This window comes from Oncorhynchus mykiss, chromosome 10, assembly GCF_013265735.2.
Source record: "Oncorhynchus mykiss isolate Arlee chromosome 10, USDA_OmykA_1.1, whole genome shotgun sequence".
In the NCBI taxonomy this organism is placed as follows: domain Eukaryota; kingdom Metazoa; phylum Chordata; class Actinopteri; order Salmoniformes; family Salmonidae; genus Oncorhynchus; species Oncorhynchus mykiss.
The window spans coordinates 5,715,243-5,738,936 of record NC_048574.1 but is presented as its reverse complement, the minus strand read 5'-3'; the positions used below and the strand labels follow the sequence as shown (position 1 = coordinate 5,738,936).

At 42.1% G+C, this 23,694-nt stretch overlaps 1 protein-coding gene and 1 long non-coding RNA gene across 4 annotated transcripts in view; one reads left to right on the top strand and one right to left on the bottom strand.

The window, feature by feature from the left end:
• LOC110533272 (stonustoxin subunit alpha-like) overlaps nucleotides 1-9,011 on the bottom strand; it is an 83,991-nt gene extending 74,980 nt beyond the window's left edge. The window contains exons 1-2 of the mRNA XM_036989542.1: nucleotides 8,624-9,011; nucleotides 5,241-5,345 (exon numbers count right to left, since the gene is read on the bottom strand). Coding sequence (XP_036845437.1) covers nucleotides 5,241-5,334 — 94 coding nt within the window. The 5' untranslated portion in view covers nucleotides 5,335-5,345; nucleotides 8,624-9,011. The remainder of the gene's footprint in view (nucleotides 1-5,240; nucleotides 5,346-8,623) is intronic.
• Nucleotides 9,012-14,013: 5,002 nt separating this feature from the next.
• On the top strand, nucleotides 14,014-23,652 carry LOC118966693. 3 transcript variants are annotated; one of them, XR_005053552.1, is made up of 3 exons: nucleotides 14,014-14,235; nucleotides 21,940-22,888; nucleotides 23,357-23,652. It is a non-coding gene; the product is annotated as an uncharacterized LOC118966693 (long non-coding RNA). The 3 variants fall into 3 exon arrangements; XR_005053553.1 differs by lacking the exons at nucleotides 21,940-22,888; nucleotides 23,357-23,652 and adding exons at nucleotides 18,375-18,532; nucleotides 18,772-19,430 and having other exon boundaries at nucleotides 14,015-14,235; XR_005053551.1 differs by lacking the exons at nucleotides 21,940-22,888; nucleotides 23,357-23,652 and adding an exon at nucleotides 18,772-19,430 and having other exon boundaries at nucleotides 14,021-14,235.
• Nucleotides 23,653-23,694: the final 42 nt, after the last annotated feature.

Below are 23,694 nucleotides of genomic sequence, written 5' to 3'. Positions count from 1 at the left end.
GTAATACACAGTACACCTCCATTAGGATGATATCAATCCTTATTCTTTCATTTAATGATGTTCAATGTGTCATTATTTCTATATAGTCTACACGTTCTCCTTCTGAACTTCTAGCACCGGTAGGATGGGTGTGGCTTTGTGACAATGACCACAAGAACAGCCACTAAGGGATTTGATGCAGTTACATCTCTGACATTGCCTGAACAAAGACAATGATTTTCTATAGAGTTCTGATTTAATCTAGGACCTAATTTTTGTTCAGTTACCTTGGGGTGGACAAATTAACATAAGGCTTTTACACGAGGCTAACAGTTTTAATACAAAGCCAATGAACCACACATCTCAGTTGGCTCTAATCAGTAAACACAAACGTTACCAACATTGGGAAGCTAAATGTTCAAATGGAGACAACATTTTTTATTTCCAGATAATGTTAACAGGACAACATTCCATGACTGACTTATTATTATTTTTTACCTTTATTTTACTAGGCAAGTCAGTTAAGAACAAATTCTTATTTTCAACTCCCTGCCATCCATCCTATTTTTCCTTCAGGAATTTTCACTCATTTGGGAGTACATCTTCTCCTTTTTTAATCTTATCCAGAATCGTAAACTCTCCCTTCATTTTCTTCAACCCAACGATCCGATCCTCGAAGCCTGGCTTGTGTTCGTCCCCCTCTGTGCGAATGAGTATCTCAATGTATTCCACAGTGGAGAGAGAGCTTGGTTTCAGGGCAACATCATTAAGTCTCTTGAGACAGTCAGAAGACTTCTTGATCAAATTCATCAGTGCGTCCTTGATCATATGAAACTCATCCTCAAGCTTATCCAGCATCTCCTTGGTTTCCAGAGACTTGTCCCACGCCTTCATGAAGTTGTCTTTCATGCCTTGAACAGTCTTTTTCTCAGTCTTTGTTTCATAAGTCAACAAGACTTTTTCCCTGTCGTGGTCATTGGAAGAGCATTTTCCTGGACATATGGTACAGTTGCCATCATCATCCATCACAGCACAACTTTTAATGTCATCCTCCATTGGGAGGAAGCAGCAGGTGTGACATGTGAAATTACATATCTTGCAGTTTGTCGCAAAGTCCTGGGATAATCTGCTTCTCTTCACCTGCAACACATTTACCTCGATCTCAAAGTTTTTGTTCTGTTTCATGTTCTCATCCTCGTTCTCCAGACACTGTTTGAAGCTTTTGATCTCACTTAGCTTTGACAGACCTGCTGTGATCTGAGGGGTCAGGCATGTCATGGTCTTCTCCAGAAGCTCACGTTCTTCCAGAACTTTCTTTGTCAGGGTCAGATCTTTACTCTAAATGCTTTCTAGTGCTTGGAAAAATTTCTTCATCTCCTTGAAAGTTGACTTCCATTGCTCTGGACACTGGGCCTTATGATCATCATCAGAATCATCCTCTTCAGAGCTGCTCGCCGTCTCCTTTAAGAACAGAAATGAACTGTTGAACTTGAAATGGGTTGGTAGCCCCTTCTTGTCTTTCTTACAGGGCAGATTTATAGCGTTGATGGCCTCTAGCACCGGTATGTGCTTTCCATCAACAAATGTCACAAGTATCAGGATGTTTTCAGCAACATCCTTTCCAAAGATGGACAGGATGGAATCAAAGATGTATCTCTGGGAAGGACTGAGACGAACAAGTGGTGCCTGCACTACCAAGCAGACAGCGTCAATGTGATCAATCCCTAAAGGATGACATAAGAAATCCTTCAACATCTGGATGAGCAATTTATCATGAGCCATTCCTCTGGTGTCTCCGAACCCTGGTGTGTCAATGACAGTCAGAGAATAAGGAATCTGAAAGCCTGGCTGGTTGTAGAGCTCGTATGATGTCACAACCACAGTCTGGCTCTCAGCCTGGGACCTGTTGGTCACCTCATGGATGAGCTTAAAGCGGTAACTATCTTCCCACTTTACCCCAAGAATGTAGTTTATCATGGTATTGACCAGAGTTGTTTTTCCTGCACATGTGGCCCCCAGAAGCAATATCACCTTGTTATTCCCTTGCTCAACTTTCCTCCCAAATGTGTACTGGTCAAAACTGTCACTTACAACGAACTTCTGTTCCAGATTCAGCCAGTGGATTGAGGGGTTGCCCTTTTCCACCTTCTGGGATTTTGTGAGGAATTCCTGACTTTTTGCTCCTGTTGATTTGCTTGTCTTCGGTTGGGCATCAGAGACCCTAAGGGTAGTCAGCACAGTCTCAGGACTGGGTAGACTATTCCCTGCTTTGCCACAGTTAGCAGAGACTCTGATGCTGTATGCAGTGTCAGCCTCTAGTCCTTCCAGTGAACTCTCTCTAGTGGTGGCTTTGATGGTGTGCCACATCTGATTGTCTATAGCCTTTACACTCTTTCTGTATTCTACCACATAACCAATGACTTCAACATCATCTCCCACCATGGTAGGAATGTCCCAGTTCACTCTGATACTTCCCGATTCTATCCTCTTCTCTGTGGGTGGTCCAGTGGGGCTACATGGGAGGGTCCTGACGTATTCTGTCCAGTCACTGGAGAGGCTCACACCAGGTCTACACACTGCCTTGCAGCTAAAGCGGTACTTTTTGTATGGGTCCAAACGACCCAGGTTGGGAGGGTTGACTTGCAAGTGGACACAGTCATGCCCCAGACTCTTGATGGTGGGAACACCTGGCTTTGATGGCAGCTCAAACTGTGGAGTCAAAAGTGTCCCTCTTTCATAGAGATAGATGGAGGATGCAGTGAGGAGTTTGTTTGGAATTGATGCAATACAGAATGCAAGATTTTCTCTGCCTTCGTTTGACTCTTTGAAGTCTAGGAACAGATTTATGGTTTGTCTGGTTAGGGTCGTTACCTCCCCTGAGCGAAACCACCTTTCTGCCGTAGTCTTCCCGGCTGTGTTGGGGTTGTAAGGTGTCTGTGAAAAATCTCTCTTAGATTCTTCCAGCAAGTAGTTCTCCAGGACTACCAGATACTCTTCTTTCTCCTTCAAATAGTTAAATGCAAAACACACAACATAATCATTAGCTTTATCAAGCACTAATCCATCCAATTCACTGCTTGAGTACACAACTTGTACCTCTTTCATTATGTCAAGGTAAGAGCGGACAACATTCATCTCTCTCTCTCTGTCGTCCAGGTACGTGATCATGAGGTCATTCTGGAATGCAGAACGTTCTTTGCTGTTGAGAATTTTTATCAGCTCTTCCTCCTCCATTCCTCCTCCTCTTATGTTGGGAAGAACCTTGCAGAGACCTTTCTGGAACACCAGCTTGTACTCTGAGCACAAGTCCCTGAACTTGTTGAGCTTGGCTTTGAGTTCAGGGAACTTAATAGCCATGTCTTCTTTCATCATGTCCTGGCATTGTACCTCGGTATTGTCCAGTCCGTCCAAGATTCGCTGTACGCGACGCACCAAGCTAACACTGATCTGCCTGACTAGCTGGGCAGCTGCAGTGTCCAAGTTCTTGAGAGGATACAGCCAGACAGTCATGGGCACAGCATGTTCTCCGTTATCCCCTAGCAGACGTGGCAGGCCAGCATACACCTTGATGGCGTCTTCAAATGTGACAGGGTTGTTTTCCAGTGCAAAATCACCATGGAAGGTGCAGTTGAATTTATTGGCCTGTCTCTTCTCTTCCTCACTCATCTTCAAATTTCCCTGCCCTTCTATCGTCATGTGAGGGATCTTTTTTATTGTGACCTGCAGGTTTCCCTGGATGTCCTGGTGGTTTTCTCCTGAGGAAACCTCTTGGTCAAAAACGAAGAAAGCCTGCGCTCCGTAGAGCAGGCCAGTCACCACATGGGTTGAAGAGCCCTCTTGGAAGACATTACAGTGTTTCACATTTCCTGGCCCCAGGTGGTCCATGGTCAACTGCTCAAAGCGAGTGGTGGTACGGTACTGCAGAGAAACCCTAGACTGACGCTTTGAGGTCTTTTTGTCATGTAGGAATTCAGCAGAACCCTTCACACTGACTAAGCCACTAAGAAAACTGGCCTCAAGAGATGCAGACACATTTAAAGCTTCTGACTTGGCTTCACTTGAGTCTGAAGCAATGATTTTGAATTCAGTGTTCTGTTGTTTACAGATATCGATGTGTTTCTTCAGCATCTCAGAATCCCAGAGAGTGATACCTGCAGTTTAAAGAGAAGAACCAAAGAACATTTATTGTGAAAATACTCCGTGTGCTTGTATAATTATTTCTAAGTAAACACGGTTTTATTCAAATAACTAATTGAAGGTAAATATTGAACTCATGACATGACACCCATCGTTAGAAAACCTACACTCAGAAGAAAGAGTGCTCTGTAGCACCATTTGTCCTTGTAGGAGAACCAGTCTGGAAGTAGGCTCCAGATAGAACCCTTTACAGGTCAAACAGAACCTGGGTTCCAAATAAAGGGTGCTATTTGGAACCAGAAAGAGATCCACCTAGAACCTTTATTCAGATGGTTCCCCTGCAGGGACAAAAGCTGCCACATAATGTAGCACTTTTTTTCGTAGTGTCTCTTTTACTATATGAACACGTCCAAAATGACTTTCCATCAGTGAGTCCTCTGGATTTTCATACTCTGTGGTGACCAGAGAGCTGTATAATATTTCTAATCTCTTTGTGACAGCATCATAGTGGACATTAGTGCCCAAAAGCCTGTTTTAGCATGGGCAGCGCCATTCAGGACTTTCACCCTTTTGAAGTAGTCAACTGGGCGAGACTTCCTTTGGATTAAGGAAGGATTACATAATTAATTCTGGGGGCTCAGGAGGGCTCAGACAGAATAATCACTGCCACCTGGTGAGGTTAGCATAGCGCTAACGTATGCAATGTTATCTGATGGGAACAGCTAGTTTAAATGTAAATGGCTGCTTATGTTCACAATTATGGCCCCAATGTCTTCAACTGCTATGAGTGTATTATCAGTTAGTAAATAAACTGTAAAGGTGCAGACCACCACCTACTGTGTGGAGTGTCTATAGTCTGAACAGGTATAAAGCCAAGGTTGGTGATTTACTGACATCTGCAGTTATGGAACGTCTGTTCAGAAGTGCAATTCATTGGCTGACCCTTTCTGCTGATTCTTCCTTAAACCCATAGAAACTACTTTAAAATTGGTGAAGCCCTCAATGGTGTTCCCCGTGCTGGAACAGTGTGCCCTCTATCCAACTCAATGGTGGAAACACTGTCAGTGAATTTAAGATGATGCATATTGATTACCTCCAAACCAAAGAAGAATAGTTTCCTGTACCTGGAATGAGGACATCTCTACGACAGTCATACAGCATCCCCAGCTGGAACGGTCGGCCCAGAGCGGCTAGCTCGATGGTCTCCGAGTCAGACATGACTCAGTGTTCTGAAAACATATCAGAACTGGGGTTACTTCAGCAGCCCCGGTATTAGAACCTTTCAACAGATCATTTGGCCGTCAAACATAAAATCGTTGTTTTTTGGGCTCATTGCCCAAGCAATTTTCTGTATAAAATATCACCGAAACAGTATGTTGTGCAAACATTTGCAATGAGATTTAAGAGTTTACTTAATTAATGCACCAATTGTTGAGTCCATGATATTCACAGGATCGTTTTGAAAATGTATTTAAAAGCTTTATATATTTATGTTCAAGCCGCTTGTAAATAATGGAGAAATAAAACCGTACATCATCGTCTAAATAGAAGATCTCAAATTATACAACTACAAGCCACACTAAAACATCACACTAACATGGGGGGTTTCTAGGATTTGAAGGTATTGGGTCCTTAGCCCAAAGCAAGTAAATGTTCGCCCTGCAAAAAAATACAAATTGAGCCGCTAAATGCATGAATTTGGTGCACTTTGAGATGACCATTGATATTTCAGATAACTTGCACCTGTCGTGTCTTTGGCTCTGCCGGATTAAGTGATATGACATGCTATTCTATAAAATCCTTTCTCCGTAATTAATATTACCTGATTGAGCTCATGTAAATGTAATTAACTAGAGAGTCGGGGCACCATGAAATAATATTTATAGAGCTGTTATCTTCTGAATAAACTCTTAAAGAACTAGTAATATTTGACATCAATAGCAGTCAATATTAATCGTCACCTTAATTCAGTCTCATCTGAAAGTTGTAAATTCTTGGTTATCTTCACAAACCCTGGCTAACAAGTTGAATCAGCAATACAAAATTGGGTTTAAGTATTTATTTACTAAATACCTAACTAATCACACAGAATGAATTATACCTTGATGACAAATTACGTCATAGAGGAAAACGTCCCTAGTGGACAGAACAGATTTGACAGCTGGTTACACAAAAGAAAAGGGTCTGGGTTTGAGTGAAAGAGCGGGAAGACTGAGGGACAAAGGGAAGAAGCTGTGCTATCGTAAATACAGTATCTTACTAAGCTTCTAAATTCTAAATTACTGTTCTAAATTACTGTTCTAACCTCTCCACCTCATTCACTACTCAACCTGATCGCTTTTTGACTCTCTTTCAGAAGAAATTCTGAACAGCCACATTTTCTGTGTTATGTTGAGACATTTTACTGAGTGATGGGATTAACTAACCGGTGATGTAGGGGTGGGGACAAGGGATGAGAGCGGTCCACTGTTGTTAAATCTCTACCAATCACAGCAGACTGAGTCACATCAGGGGCTTCTTGCTACTACCTAGCATATATAGTGATTGTTTATTTTAGTCATTAAAATGTGCATAGCACAACTGATGTGTGGTTATGGAAACTCATACCAGACTGGAATGTAAAAAATACCATCAAAATGGTAGAGGCTGGACCACTAACATTCAGGGCTGAAGCCCCGGAAGCTCAGACCTAATGACGCCAATTGGCTAACATACTGGGTATGGATACATGTTTATAGAAAACATGCCTTGCATTGAATGCCGGCCTATAAGAGAGTTGAATGTAAATACTGATTGGAAATAAATCCTGAATAAACTGTTTGAAAAAGCATTTGGTGACAGCAGCCAGGTAAACATAACCAAAGATTACTAACAGGGTTATTAAACCACTAAGTCATTTGTGTGAACTATCCCTTTAAGCACATCATTTGGGGAAAATAAAACAGGCAGTGCAATTGTGGATATTAAAAGTTTAATGATTTTGTGCTTTGTCCAATTCACTTTGTGTATAAATTAAACGTTTTATGCCTGTCTCTTAATATTTGCATACATTTTTCTGATCTCCTTTTGCATTTTCTTTTTCCAGCTGAATCCTTGTCTTTTCATATTGCATTTTTCTGATCTCCTTTTTACATTTGCTTTTTTCCGCTTCACTCATCCTTTCATCTTTCTCTCGCTGTCTATTAATTTCAGTATTTTCTTCTCCAGTCGCTGCCTACGTTTTTCTTCCATCTTTAGTTCTGTTTCCATTCTCACGTTCTTAGCAAGGAGCTGCCCGTCATTCTCTTCGGTCCTCTTTTCCTTCTCCGCTTTCTGTTTATCAGTTCTGTTTTGATCGCGGTCTCTCTCTGCCTTATCCACTCGTTATTTACATTATTTTATTCATCCACCCATTCTCTTGTTGATCTTGTAGGTTTGACTTGCTTAGAGATTAGATATGAAAATACCCCAAAACAGACAGTGAATGCTACAGTAATATTGTACCGTTTCCTGAATGTATGCCTGCTTCACAATTTGTTTTTGACAAATGTGTGTTCTTAGGCTCAGTAGAAGCTATTGAGTCATTAGTGATCAAAAACACATCTCAACTCTGACCCATCAGCATGACTTAACAGGATGGTCAAACAAGGTTAACTTTTTCATGTTACTTTAATAACTTACTACAATATAACTGCCACCAGCCTCAGTTTCTAATCTAGAAACCCTGAATAAAAATGTGTAAATCATTTGTTCATAATTGACTTGCCTAGTTAGTGTCAATGAAATAGAAAATGTTGGTTTGTGAAAATCTATTTTCTCATCTGTCTGTTCAAGTGAAATGGTTCTGGGAGTGTAAAGTAGTAGTCATGCTGTCTTCCTCTGAATCTCTTTCCATGTCGGGGAAGGTGTAAATACCACATGATAGAGTTCAAGTGCTTTAGAAGTCCCAATAAGTATTCAGTACATCATTATTCAGTACATCAAGCTACTTAGGCTTCAGTAAATTACCGCATAAAGCTTACTTCATCATTTTATGTTTAATTATTTTTACTGCATCAGGGATAGTGTACAGATTTTCCGGCTTTACAGCCTTCTTCAGTGTGTAGATACACGTTTATTTTAATTCAAAACATTTGTAAAGTAACAGCAGCGGGTGCTTCTAGTCAGCGTTGCTGCTCATCTGCCCTTCTGGGATGTGGCTTTTCTGGTCTACCTGTATACAAATATAGAATTATAGGTTTTGCGAAGCGGAGCGGGCACCTCACATCAATTCATGAAATAGCCCACCACAAAGGACGTCAGTCAAAGCCATGCATACTGTACATTTGTTAGGCCAACTCAAACTAACTCAAAATGCAAAGTCTGAAATGAACAGCGTTCTTGTATAACAGGGAAGGACTGGCTTTGCGTCGGGATCGAACAAGTTCATCCACCACGTAGAGGTGACTCACAACAATTTACTCCAAAGAGAAGCCATGTGGCTATATAAAGGTTTTGCTAAGCAACAATTTAAGGGTTAGTAGCCTACCATAAGTCAACGAAGCTTGCCGATGGCTGTCAACCAGACAGAAATCACAAGTAGATGTTCAGAGTAGAAGCCAAATACAGCACATACTTCAGAATGTATGGGATGTTTCTCTACCCAGATGTAGACTGGCGTCTGACAACCTGTTTTATAGACCAAATCACAGAGTTTCTAAACCCAGAGGCGCAGCATAGCTCGATTTCCAGGAACGGTTGTGAAACAGACTAAACAGAACATGCCGGGGTTTGGAGCTTGAGAAGTCAATGAGAGAAGTGAAAATATCTACCTCAGTTGTTAATTTTCTCGAAATCAAAAGGCAAAACCTAGATTCGAGCTAGTTTCTTAAGTAGTTGAACATGTTATTTCGCCAACCTCGTGAAAGTGATAAACTGACACGTTTTAATTTTCGTCAAAAACACGTTTATATCGAAAGACTGACGTTGATTTGAATGCCTGCACATGCGCAATTCGGCGCAAGATGACCAGTAGACCCGAGATGACTTGCTTCTACGCCTGAGTTTTGCTAATCGGGGATTTGAATTGGAGAATCATTTTTAGCTCATCTTCATACTGTACTGTCTTTGACCAAATCTCTCTTTCTTGTAATACATGTGACCAACCCACCCCGACACTCTTCTTGGAAATCACATGACTGAATGTATGCATCTGGCTGCAGTCCGAATACAAAGGATGCATCCCAAACACGTAAAAAAACACCCCCTCCCCTCAAATTAAGTGGACACATCAAATCTATTTGTCACATACATGTGTTTAGCATATGCTATTGCGGGTGTAGAGAAATGGGTTGTTTTTACACGGTCAGCCATAGTAGTACAGCGCCCCTGGAGCAAATAAGGGTTAAGTGCCTTGCTCAAGGGCACATCGACTGATTTTCACCTTGTCGGCTCGGGTAATCAAACCAGCAACTGTTCGGTTACTGGCCCAATGGTCTTACCGCTAGGCTACCTGCCGCCCTGATGACATATGATGAGTTGACACTAGCAGGGCAATGGGTGAGGGAAGAAGGAAATACATTTTAAATTGACCCCGCCCAGAAATGTGTTCGTCCCACGGTTGTGTTTTCAGTCATCATGGAACCACCGGTAGCTGTTGTCTATGATTTATATGCGACACAGTGAATTTTGATTGCATTTCATATCTTGGCTGAAGACAACACATCTGCAGACATAGAATGCTAGACGTCGGAGGATATCAGGTAAATCGAAAACTACAATGTATAACAGTGATGCCAGGTCAAGTTGTATCCTCTAGCTAACGTTTACAAAAGCTAACCAAACAAAAACATTACTTTTACGATATGCCCTTGTGCTGTCATGTGCATTAGTAGCACAATTTCTAACTTATTTACATTAATTTTTACTTATCTTGACCTCTCCATATTGATGTTGGTTTTCCGCTTTGGCAGACTTTTTTGGGGGATGTATAATCATCACAAATTTAATTATGGGGCATTTCAGGCCACGGAGTGAACAGAATTGTACGCTCGCAAACTCGATCACAAACGAGGGTTGAGGGGCTAACGTTGCCAACTTCCCTTGTTTGACTAATTGTTTGGATCGACATCAAAGATGGCTGCAGGGATTCCCCCAAGGACATAAGGTGAGGGTAAGTGGAGGTGGGTGTGTCTTTTATGTGTTTCCCCTCAGCCCCAAACCCTCAGCTCTTGAATGACACATCGATGGCTCTGAAATAACTTAATTTGACTCTGTGTAAACTGGAAACCACATATCCAGAGGCCATATTCATTGTAGCTGGGGATTTTAACAAGGCTAATCTGAAAACAAGACTCCCTAAATTCCATCAGCATATCGATTGTGCAACCAGGGCTGGTGAAACCCTCGATCATTGCTATTCTAACTTCTGCGACGCATATAAGGCCCTGCCCCGCTCTCCTTTCGGAAAAGCTGACCACGACTCCATTTTGTTGATCCCTGCCTACAGACAGAAACTAAAACAAGAAGCTCCCGCGCTGAGGTCTGTTCAACGCTGGTCCGACCAATCTGATTCCACACTCCAAGACTGCTTCCACCCCGTGGACTGGGATATGTTTCGTATTGCGTCAGACAACAACATTGATGAATACGCTGATTCGGTGAGCGAGTTCATTAGAACGTGCGTTGAAGATGTCGTTCCCATAGCAACGATTAAAACATTCCCAAACCAGAAACCCTGGATTGATGGCAGCATTCGCATGAAACTGAAAGCCCGAACCACTGCTTTTAATCAGGGCAAGGTGACCTGAAACATGACCGAATACAAACAGTGTAACTATTCCCTCCGCAAGGCAATCAAACAAGCTAAGCGTCAGTATAGAGACAAAGTAGAATCTCAATTCAACGGCTCAGACACAAGAGGTATGTGGCAGGGTCTACAGTCAATCACGGATTACAAAAAGAAAACCAGCCCCGTCACAGACCAGGATGTCTTGCTCCCAGGCAGACTAAATAACTTTTTTGCCCGCTTTGAGGACAATATAGTGCCACTGACACAGCCCGCAACTAAAACATGCGGACTCTCCTTCACTGCAGCCGATGTGAGGAAAACATTTAAACGTGTCAACCCTCGCAAGGCTGCAGGCCCAGACGGCATCCCCAGCCGCGCCCTCAGAGCATGCGCAGACCAGCTGGCTGGTGTGTTTACGGACATATTCAATCAATCCCTATCAGAGTCTGTTGTTCCCACATGCTTCAAGAGGGCCACCATTGTTCCTGTTCCCAAGAAAGCTAAGGTAACTGAGCTAAATGACTACCGCCCCGTAGCACTCACTTCCGTCATCATGAAGTGCTTTGAGAGACTAGTCAAGGACCATATCACCTCCACCCTACCTGACACCCTAGACCCACTCCAATTTGCTTACTGCCCAAATAGGTCCACAGACGACGCAATCTCAACCACACTGCACACTGCCCTAACCCATCTGGACAAGAGGAATACCTATGTGAGAATGCTGTTCATCGACTACAGCTCGGCATTTAACACCATAGTGCCCTCCAAGCTTGTCATCAAGCTCGAGACCCTGGGTCTCGACCCCACCCTGTGCAACTGGGTACTGGACTTCCTGACGGGCCGCCCCCAGGTGGTGAGGGTAGGCAACAACATTTCCACCCCGCTGATCCTCAACACTGGGGCCCCACAAGGGTGCGTTCTGAGCCTCCTCCTGTACTCCCTGTTCACCCACGACTGCGTGGCCACGCACGCCTCCAACTCAATCATCAAGTTTGCGGACGACACAACAGTGGTAGGCTTGATTACCAACAACGACGAGACGGCCTACAGGGAGGAGGTGAGGGCCCTCGGAGTGTGGTGTCAGGAAAATAACCTCACACTCAACGTCAACAAAACTAAGGAGATAATTATGGACTTCAGGAAACAGCAGAGGGAACACCCCCCTATCCACATCGATGGAACAGTAGTGGAGAGGGTAGTAAGTTTTAAGTTCCTATGCGTTCACATCACTGACAAACTGAATTGGTCCACCCACACAGACAGCATCGTGAAGAAGGCGCAGCAGCGCCTCTTCAACCTCAGGAGGCTGAAGAAATTCAGCTTGTCACCAAAATCACTCACAAACTTCTACAGATGCACAATCGAGAGCATCCTATCGGGCTGTATCACCGCCTGGTACGGCAACTGCTCTGCCCACAACCGTAAGGAGCTCCAGAGGGTAGTGAGGTCTGCACAACGCATCACCGGGGGCAAACTACCTGCCCTCCAGGAGACCTACACCACCCGATGTCACAGGAAGGCCATAAAGATCATTAAGGACAACAACCACCCGAGCCACTGCCTGTTCACCCCGCTATCATCCAGAAGGCGAGGTCAGTACAGGTGCATCAAAGCTGGGACCGAGAGACTGAAAAACCGCTTCTATCTCAAGGCCATCAGACTGTTAAACAGCCACCACTAACATTGAGTGGCTGCTGCCAACACACTGACTCAACTCCAGCCACTTTAATAATGGGAATTGATGGGAAATTATGTAAAATATATCACTAGCCACTTTAAACAATGCTACCTAATATAATGTTTGTGTAACGGATGTGAAACGGCTAGCTTAGTTAGCGTGGGCGCTAAATAGCGTTTCAATCAGTGACGTCACTTGCTCTGAGACCTTGAAGTAGTAGTTCCCCTTGCTCTGCAAGGGCCGCGGCTTTTGTGGAGCGATGGGTAACGATGCTTCGAGGGTGACTGTTGATGTGTGCAGAAGTTCCCTAGTTCGCGCGTGGGTATGGGCGAGGGGACGGTCTAAAATTATACTGTTACATTGATGCTGTTGACCCGGATTACTGGTTGCTGCGGAAAAAGGAGGAAGGTCAAAAGGGGGGTGAGTGTAACGGATGTGAAACGGCTAGCTTAGTTAGCGTGGGCGCTAAATAGCGTTTCAATCAGTGACGTCACTTGCTCTGAGACCTTGAAGTAGTAGTTCCCCTTGCTCTGCAAGGGCCGCGGCTTTTGTGGAGCGATGGGTAACGATGCTTCGAGGGTGAATGTTGATGTGTGCAGAAGGTCCCTGGTTCGCGCCCGGGTATGGGCGAGGGGACGGTTTAAATTTATACTGTTACATTTGCATACCCTACATTATTCATCTCATATGTATATGTATATACTGTACTCTATATCATCTACTGCATCTTTATGTAATACATGTATCACTAGCCACTTTAACTATGCCACTTTGTTTACATACTCATCTCATATTTGTATATACTGCACTCAATACCATCTACTGTATATTGCCTATGCCGCTCTGTACCATCACTCATTCATATATCTTTATGTACATATTCTTTATCCCCTTACACTTGTGTCTATAAGGTAGTAGTTTTGGAATTGTTAGCTAGATTACTTGTTGGTTATTACTGCATTGTCGGAACTCGAAGCACAAGCATTTCGCTACACTCGCATTAACATCTGCTAACCATGTGTATGTGACAAATAAAATTTGATTTGATTTGACCGTGTAAAAACAACCCATTTCTCTACACCCGCAATAGCATATGCTTAACACATGTATGTGACAAATAGATTTGATGTGTCCACTTAATTTGAGGGGAGGGGGTGTTTTTTTACGTGTTTGGGATGCATCCTTTGAATTCGGACTGCAGCCAGATGCATACATTCAGTCATGTGATTTCCAAGAAGAGTGTCAGGGTGGGTTGGTCACATGTATTACAAGAAAGAGAGATTTGGTCAAAGACAGTACAGTATGAAGATGAGCTAAAAATGATTCTCCAATTCAAATCCCCGATTACACTTGTTGACGATGTCATGTCGACGTTGGCAAGCAAAACTCATGCGTAGTAAGAAGCAAGTCATCGGGTCTAATGGTCATCTTGCGCCGAACTGCGCATGTGCAGGCAGTCTTCTGTTTAGTCTGTTTCACAACCATTCCTGGAAATCTTGCGATGCCGCGCCTCTGGGTTTAGAAACTCTGTGATTTGTTCTATAAAACAGGTTGTCAGACGCCAGTCTACATCTGGGTAGAGAAACATCCCATACATTCTGAAGTATGTGTTGTACTTGGCTTCTATTTTGAACATCTAATGGTGATTTTTGTTTGGTTGACATCCATCGGCAAACTTCGATGACTTAAGGTAGGCTACTATCCCTTATTTCAACGATAGACCGAAATTGTTGCTTAGCAAAACCTTTACTGTCCAATCATTAAAGCTACAATCCGCATTTGGTGAAACTGGCACGTCCGTTTGGGATATTTCAACAAAGACGTTACTTCAAAGGAAGAACACCTTTCTTCGATCTGACATAATTGCATAAAATATTCCCACTGCTGGTCGCTCCTCTCTTCCGTTTCATCACTGAAACAATATCAGAGGCGCTGGCGCTGTTTCACCAAATGTAGATTCTAACTTTAATTGATCTTTGAGAAATAACATTGTCAGTTCTCCAGTTATTGTGGTCCACAGCTGAGGGATGGGGCTTGGGAAATGTAACCCCTCTCAAATTCTAAAGTGCTCTAGATGCCAGGACTGACAGTCCATGATATCTGCATTATAGTTTTAACCATCTTTTGAATCAATACATTGCTTTATTACATTTACAATTTTTTTTAACCTTTACAAACAATGGAGTAAAAATACGTGTCTTTTTCCCATTAGAACCCAAAATAAACAATCGTACTAAAGCTCATGACGTATTCATAAGTTATATTCTTCACATTGCTACTGTGTCATTAATTTAAATGTGTATATATGAACCAAACCCCGACTCTATAGCTGTAATAATGTGGATGCTTTATTGAACAAAAGAGAACCATCGGGCTCTCCCAGAGGCTTGGCTGGTGCGTAAATCTCGCTGGTGTAATGGGTTCGCACTCAAGTTGTCGCATAAATCTTTCTTCATTATTCGGTGTTTTTAATCATTTTCACTGCATCGGGGATAGCATAGCGCACACAGATGCATCATAACACATGAGATGGCCCACCACAAAGGACATCAGGCAAAGCCGTTCATAAATATGTGGGGCCAACTCATAAACGATATGAAACATCTGATATGGACAGTGTTCTTGTTTAACCGTCTAAATGTGGCTTATGGGAAGGAGGTGAAGTCTAATTCTTCGTTTAAACCGTGTGGAGATACAACATTTAATTTCTATAGCCACATGGCTTCTCTTTTTGAGTAATTTGTTTTCAGTCACCTCTAGATCTATCTAATTAATTGCTTTGCGTCGGAATCGAAAAAGTTCATCGACCCCGACGCAACGCAATTAATTAATAGATAGATTTTGTTTTATAAACTGTCTCACATCTGGCGAGGTGGTATCTCGACGTCTAATCGTGGATTGATGTTCTCCAAGATGTTCAAGGCGCGGGACACCTACTCATTCCAGGCTTTTTTAAATTTATTTTTTACTATTTTCTATAGTGTAGAATAATAGTGACGACATCAACACTATGAAATAACACATATGGAATCATGTAGTAACCAAAAGTGTTAAACAAATCAAAATATATTTGATTCTTCAAAGTAGTTACAGTTTGTTCTGTTTTTGTTGAGGTGTATTAACTGGCTTCTGACAATCCTCTGTAGCATTGCAATAAATAGATTTGTCCGATCTCTTCTGACACAGAAAAATCCACACATTTTTATTCAGGATTCATCACTTGCGCTATGCACCTTTTTTTAATGACTAAAATAAACAATCCAATATACTTTGCTAGGCAGTAGCAGGAACTGCAAGAAGCCCCTGGTGTGACTCAGTGTCTGCTGTGATTGGCTGAGATTTCACAACCCAGTGGACCGCTCCCGTCCCTTGACCCCACCCCTAGAGCACCGGTTAGATGTCAATGTCATCACTCAGTTAAACACCTCAACATAACGCAGCAAATATGGATATTCAGAATTTCTTCTGAAAGAGAGGCAAAAAGCGATCAGGTTGAGTAGTGAATGAGGTGGAGAGGGTAGAACAGCCAGAAAGTCAGTGCAGCAGCAGAGTTAGCTGCAGGGTTGTTGGTAGCTAACTAGTCTCCATCAGCATAAGGGTAGGCTAATGCTAATAAGTGAGTGTATAGTATCCTAAAGGTATTGTAATCAGACAGCAAAACATTTCTCAAATCACACTTATATACCTCCTACTTAAGACACTCCCTCTCTCCAATCCTTAGTGTATGGTTTAACAGCAAAAACCTTATTACTCCCTTCAAGTGACCTGTCTTCACCTCCTGACCTCAACCCCTCCTTCATCTAATCCACAGATGTCCATCTGTCTCTTCTGTACCAACACGGTGCTTTGCTCCCGTCCCCCAACACATTCCAACACATTCCACAGCGATCTGTCCTTCTACAGAGACATACAACTCTTTCATTTTCTATCTCAATGATCAAAGTTTAGCCGATTCCAACAGGATGTTTGGAAAGGTGCTTATTTCCGGCGAGTGTATTTGATTTGTTTTGTTTCTGTAGATTGTCGCATAAAGCTTACTCATTATTCAATGTTTTTAATTATTTTCACTGCATCAGGGATAGCGTACACAGATATTTAGGTTTTACAGCCTTCTTCAGTGTGTAGGTACAATTTTATTTGAATTCAAAACAGATTTATGGCACCTCTCTCCAGCCTTGAATCTGCCAGGCTGAGACATTTTGAGATCTGCCCTGGTGCCACAGGGTCATAAATTACTCTGCGAATGAGCAAAGGGTCAAGAACTGTCTGGGAGAACTCTGGGATGTGTCACGACTTCCGCCGAAGGTGGTTCCTCTCCTTGTTCAGGCGGTGCTCGGCGGTCGCCGGTCTACTAGCCATCGCCGATCCATTTTTCATTTTCCGTTTGTTTTGTCTTTGGTTTCATTCACACCTGGTTTTCATTTTCTTTAATTTCTGTGTGTATATTTACCTCTGTTCCCCGCTTAGGTTTGTGCGGGATTGTTTTCATGTTGCTCATTGAGGTTTTCCTCAGTTCATTCACGTGTGTACAGAGCTGTTGTATAATTAAGGAGCGTTGTTTTTTCTCCTTCCGTGACTATTTGTTCCGATGTCTTGGGCATTTTGTGGTATTGTACCTGACCCATTGGCCTATTAAAGACGTTCCTTTGAACATCTCTGCTCTCCTGCGCGTGACTACCTTCACTAACCTCAAGTACAGTTTCACAACAGGATGACTCTAGAAGCTCGCCCATGGCAACGCAATAAAACACCTTAATAAAGGCCACTTTGGAGAATGCTGTGGTAGCATGTGCATGCAAAAGACTGCTTACAACAATTAAACCTCTTCTGCAAAAGTACTTTTGCAACCAATGTTATAATAACACTTGCGGCAGTACGGAATAATACTACATACGATAAACAATATGCAAAGAAGCATTGGTAACTCTAACGTTAAAGAATAGTAGCAGCAATACAGTAGAACACAGAGGAAGAATATGATAGACAATGTTAGCAATTTATGTTATTTTTCAATAACACAGGCCCCAAAGCAAATCAGGGGGAGAAAATAGATTTATTTGAGAAGGACAAATCATAGATGCTATGCTGAAATGTAGGTGTTCAGTCTCCCCTGTCCTCAGCTTTACTCCACAGAACAAAGGAACAGAATGCCATTCATAACCCCCCACCCTAGCCTGGAGTTGACCAATCAGAAGTCCTTGCAGTACAACTGGGCCAATGGCCAAATAACAAGTATCCTGCTCCCGACTCAATGTACAGACCAATGAAAATGTGGCACACGTAGCTCTGAGTCCAGAACTGACATTCCACAGATTCTAAACAGCTGTTGAACTGAAAACCAACTCATATTGATCATTACTTATTGTCCTCTCATCCTCTGCGTTGTGTATTCAGCTTAAAAAAATATTCTTATAACAATCAAACTCTCTCCTTGAGCGTTTCTTCTGGAGAGGATACCCTCTCTTCTGGAGAGGATACCCTCTCTTCTGGAGAGGATACCTGGCTTGATGAAGCTCCACAACACATTAAAACCTTGAACAGAAGACCGTTACTTAACTCCACACGGTTTAAACAAATAATTAGATTTCACCTTACTATACGCCACATTTTAGACTGTTATACAAGAACACTGTCCATATCCAACTTTGCATACAGTTTATGAGTTGGCCCCACATATTTCTGAATGGCTTTGCCTGATGTCCTTGGTGGTGGGCCATCTCATGAATTGATATGATGTATTTAGGTGAGCGGACAACTGGGTCGGTTGATTTGTGAGTTGCCCTTCGTGCCCTATAATTCTGCATTTCTTTGTGACTAACTTGTATACAGGTAGACCAGAAAAGCCACATCCCGAATTGGCAGATGAGCGGCAACCCTGATTAGAAGCACCTGCTGCTCAATGCTGTTTTGAATTAAAATAAAATTGTACCTAAACACTGAAGGCTGTAAAGAAACACAGAGGATGGTAGCAGTTATATTGTCTTAAGGTATTAAAGAAACATAAAGTTAGCCTTGTTGGACCATCCTGTTTAGTCATGCTGGTGGATCACAAATACTTAATATCTTCTACTGAGTCTAAGAACCCACGTGTATCAAAACAAAATGTAGTAGAAGCTGGAACACTTTCTTCAGGAAACAGTACCAAATATACAGTACAAAAATACTGTTTCGAGAGCAAAAGCATTCACTGTCTGTTTTTTGGTTATTTTCATATCTCATCTCTAAGAAAGTCGGAGAACTACAAGATCGACAAGAGAATGGGGGCAGATTGGTCAAAAGATCGAGCGGATCAGGCAGAGAGAGACCTCGATCAAGCCAAAACTGATAAACAGAAAGCGGAGGAGGACAAACAGAAAGCGGAGGAGGACAAACAGAACATGGAGAAGGAAAAGAAAAAGACAGAAGAGGATTACAGGCAGCTCTTTGCTGAGAAAGTGAGAATGGAAACAGAACAAAAGATGGAAGAAAAACGAAGACAGGAGCTTAAGAAGGAAACTCTAAAAGTAATAGAACACAATAGACAGCGAGAGAAAAATGAAAAGACAAGAATTCAGCTGGAAAATGCAAAAGGAGATCAGAAAACTGTATGAAATGTATCCACATATTAAGAGACAAAGGCATAAACTGTTTAAATTATCCACATAATGAGTTATTGGACAAGGCACACAATCATTGTATACCTTTAATATCCACAATTGCGCTGCCTGTTTTATTTTCCCCAAATGATGTGCTTAAAGGGATAGTTCACACAAATGACACAGTAGTTTAATAACCCTGTTAGCCGTTTTTGTTTACCTGGCTGCTGCCACCAAATGCTTTTCAAACCAATGCCTGTTAATATCTGAGAATCCTCTGTAGCTTTGCAATAAATAGATTCTATTGATGCCTTGTTGTCCGATGTCTTCTCTGACACGTCACACCTGACACAGAAAAATGCAAACAGTTTATTCAGGATTTATTACAGTCAGTATTTACATTCAACTCTCTTATAGGCCAGCTTTCAATGCAAGGCATGTTTTCTATAAACATGTATCCATACCCAGTATGTTAGCCTGTGGCGTCATTAGGTCTGGGCTTCTGGGGCTTCAGCCCTGGATATTAGTCCCCGACCCTTTTGATGGTATTTTTTACATTCCAGTCTGGTATGAGTTTCCATAACCACACATCAGTTGCGCTATGCACATTTTAATGACTAAAATAAACTATCCAATATACTTTGCTAGGCAGTAGCAGGAACTGCAAGAAGCCCCTGATGTGACTCAGTGTCTGCTGTGATTGGTCGAGATATAACAACACAGTGGAGCGCTCCCGTCCCTTGACCCCACCCCTACAGCACCGGTTAGATGTCAATCCCATCACTCAGTTAAACACCTCAACATAACGCAGCAAATATGGATATTCAGAATTAAAGAGTCAAAAAGCGATCAGGTTGAGTAGTGAATGAGATGGAGAGGCTAGAACAGCCAGAAAGTCAGTGCAGCAGCAGAGTTAGCTGCAGGGTTGGTGGTAGCTAACTAGTCTCCATCAGCATAAGGGTAGGCTAATGCTAATAAGCTAGTGTTTAGTATCCTAAAGGTATTGGGTGTGAGTCTGAGTTATTTAACAGTATATTTAGTGAATGGGAAAGAAAGCTAAGGATGTTAGGAAAAGTAGTTATTTCCAGCAAGTGTATTTGATGGGTTTCGTTTCTGTAGCTAGCTTCTGTAGCTAGCTGAGACCGAAGAGATGATTAACTGGTTCTGACTGAAGCACATATCTTCTGACAGGGACACAGTGCCCCCCTGTGGACGGAAGCTGAACTTTACAACATATTTAATCCTTTTCAAAATGAGCATTGTTGAGATGGTAGAACTGATTAAATGAATCATAGGTCTTATAACCTATATCATTATACAGGCAAACATGCTTGGCTCATGTTTGTTATTTCCATATAGGCTATGTAACTATTTATAAAGATCCGGCCATTATTAAATTGGTGAAATTATTTAATTGTGCTTTCATTTTTTACTCTTTATTCTTTTAGCTACTTACTTTTTCTATTGTTGTTGCACTGCAGAGAGGTGAACCTGCAAGAAGGGGCAGGGCAGCCAGAAAGAGGGGGGAAAAGATGGCCAGCTTTGTGGTTATATTGTACAGTGAACAAAACATTAAATACATAGGCTTTTAAATGGTGTCCTCATATGTTATGTAATGGTAGAACTGACGAGGTCTGTTAACTCATTCCATTCCAAAAGTCCATTTTTCTTTGGCTCAAGTCTCTTAATATTCATAAAGCCTAGGGGGCTATGTAGCTTCTTATCTATTGTGTTTGGAGTTGTGTTTCGCTGTTATGTGAACATTTTAAATGTTTCTTTACAGTTGAGTTGCCCTGGTTGTGTCAGTATACTAGGATACTAGGATAGGGCTGTAACTGTACAGGTATACCTACCAAAACGTTTGGCACGGGACCTTGGTTTGGCGAACCTGAATGAATATTTTTTTTTAAATAATAATAATACAAAAAAATTAAATTCTAGGCCTATAGGCTATGCTTACGCTGTGTTGGATGCCATTGTCCCGTGAGTAAAGCTGAAAAAACATTGTACGTTATTCTGTTATCATTTTGGAATCGCAGTCACTTTACAACAGCGATGGACAGAGTTGTGGATAAAACATTAATATTATGTTCTCCACTGCTCAACGAGAATCGCCGAAAGATGGAATTCAAATTATAGAATTAAAAGTGTATGGTGCAACAACCAAGAGCCAAAAGGTAGGCTGCTATTTCATGATCTGAACGGTGTTATTTGTAACTGTAGGACAGGAAGAAAGCACATGCAGTGTAGCTAGCTATCCACAGCTGGCAGCACACAGGTAATCATCAATTCAGAATGCAGCTTCATGCGGCCAAGATCGTAATGTCTGTGGTAAATTTGGGTTGACTTTGGATATCCCTATGGGGCTAGTTAGGGTCCATAGGTAAATTATACAGTACATGGTAAAATATGTTAATTACAATAGCTCCAAATGTCAATGACTTAACCTCAAACCAACTATAACTTGTATAAATGCTTTTGCAAATATTGAAAGCATTAATGAGAACTAAAAGGTTTGCAACATGAAAATATTGTCTCCTTTATATTGTGTAATTTATTGACGATCCCTAACTAGCCATGGAGATGGGCTATCCAAAGTCAGGTTGGACACCAGCCAGCTGAAGCTAATTGGTGAACTAATTTGGCTAACTTTTCCCACCTGGGACCACACACACACACACATGGAACCACACTCGGAAACTAACTCATGGATGAGTTCAGTCATGGCTGCTAGCAGTTCTTAATGAACCAAACCTGAAATGAGGCCAAATCAGGAAGGGCAGTCACCCTTTAAATCTCTCTTCCTTGCTACCTTTCAGAGCCAAGGAGGAGGACGGATGAGAACAGCAGGCCAGTGGAGCACTTTGAACGGCAGCAGCTAGGGGCACATGGTAGGGAAGAGGAGGATTTAGGTGACCTAGACACAGGACCAAAACAAGTTAAGCTACCTCAGTATCCCCTTGGACATTCTGGATTGCAAAACTAAAGAGACCCAGCAGACAAGACACCGAGATAGATGGCAACAGAGGAGTAGATGAGCCACAAAACACAGAGACAGCAACACAACAATAGGATATGATGCAGAGACACCAGAAGAGGAAAGACAAAGAGACTGTAACAAACAAGAACCTGAGACAGCAACACAACAATAGGATATGATGCAGAGACACCAAAAGAGGAAAGACAAAGAGACTGTAACAAACAAGAACCTGAGACAGCAACACAACAATAGGATATGATGCAGAGACACCAGAAGAGGAAAGACAAAGAGACTGTAACAAACAAGAACCTGAGACAGCAACACAACAATAGGATATGATGCAGAGACACCAGAAGAGGAAAGACAAAGAGACTGTAACAAATAAGAACCTGAGACAGCAACACAACAATAGGATATGATGCAGAGACACCAGAAGAACATCACAGAAGAGGATAGACAAAGAGACTGTAACAAACAAGAACCTGAGACAGCAACACAACAATAGGATATGATGCAGAGACACCAGAAGAGGAAAGACAAAGAGACTGTAACAAATAAGAACCTGAGACAGCAACACAACAATAGGATATGATGCAGAGACACCAGAAGAGGAAAGACAAAGAGACTGTAACAAACAAGAACCTGAGACAGCAACACAACAATAGGATATGATGCAGAGACACCAGAACAGGAAAGACAAAGACACTGTAACAAACAAGAACCTGACGAGCCTGACGAACAGACGAGGCAACAGAGAAAGTGACAGAGTAGATGGAGAGTGAACAGAGGTGGGTTCAATCACTTCAAACTGCTCTATAGATTCTAATTAGTGAAAAAGTTAAACATGGTTTACAAAGGATTTGCAGGTATAAAAGCCTGTGAAATTCCTATTAAAACAATTGTTTACTTTTACAGTTTTTACAATCAGGACAGGATTAGAGAGGAGGGTAGACAAGAGACTAGAGAAAATGATGGTGTCTGCTATGTGCTCATGTCAGCGATTGGGTGCAGAGATGTAGCGGAGTCAGGCGCAGGACACAGGTTTGAGCAACACAACTAAAAATCAAGCAATATTCCAAATAGGAAGATACATACAAACTGACACCTACAACAACCACTAAGTGTCACGGCCCCTCCTCTGCAGTGCAGGGGCGGTTCCTCCTGCAGGCAGAGGAGGATCGTTAGTGATTGGAGTCACCTGGGCTCAGGGTATTTAAATGGCTTCACTAATCACTCTTCTCTCTCTGCTCCTCCAGGTATGATCCTGTTTTGTTTGTTCCTATGTAGTTTTACTTAGTTTTCACTCAGTCATATTCACACACACAGATTCACGCATCCCTGCACTTTACATACACCTCACATTATGATACATTCACACCTCATTCCTTTTTCTTTGTTTACAGTTAATTGTTTGGTTTGTAATAAAGAACCTTTTTGATTGGCCTATACCTGTTCGTGTCCCCTCATTTTTGCCACAGGCTATGAGCCGGCCTGTGACACTAAGACACCAACAATCACGGACAGAACAGAGAGGTATGCCAGAGGGTTAAATAAGGAACATGCTATGGGAATTGAAACCAGGTGTGTGTAATAC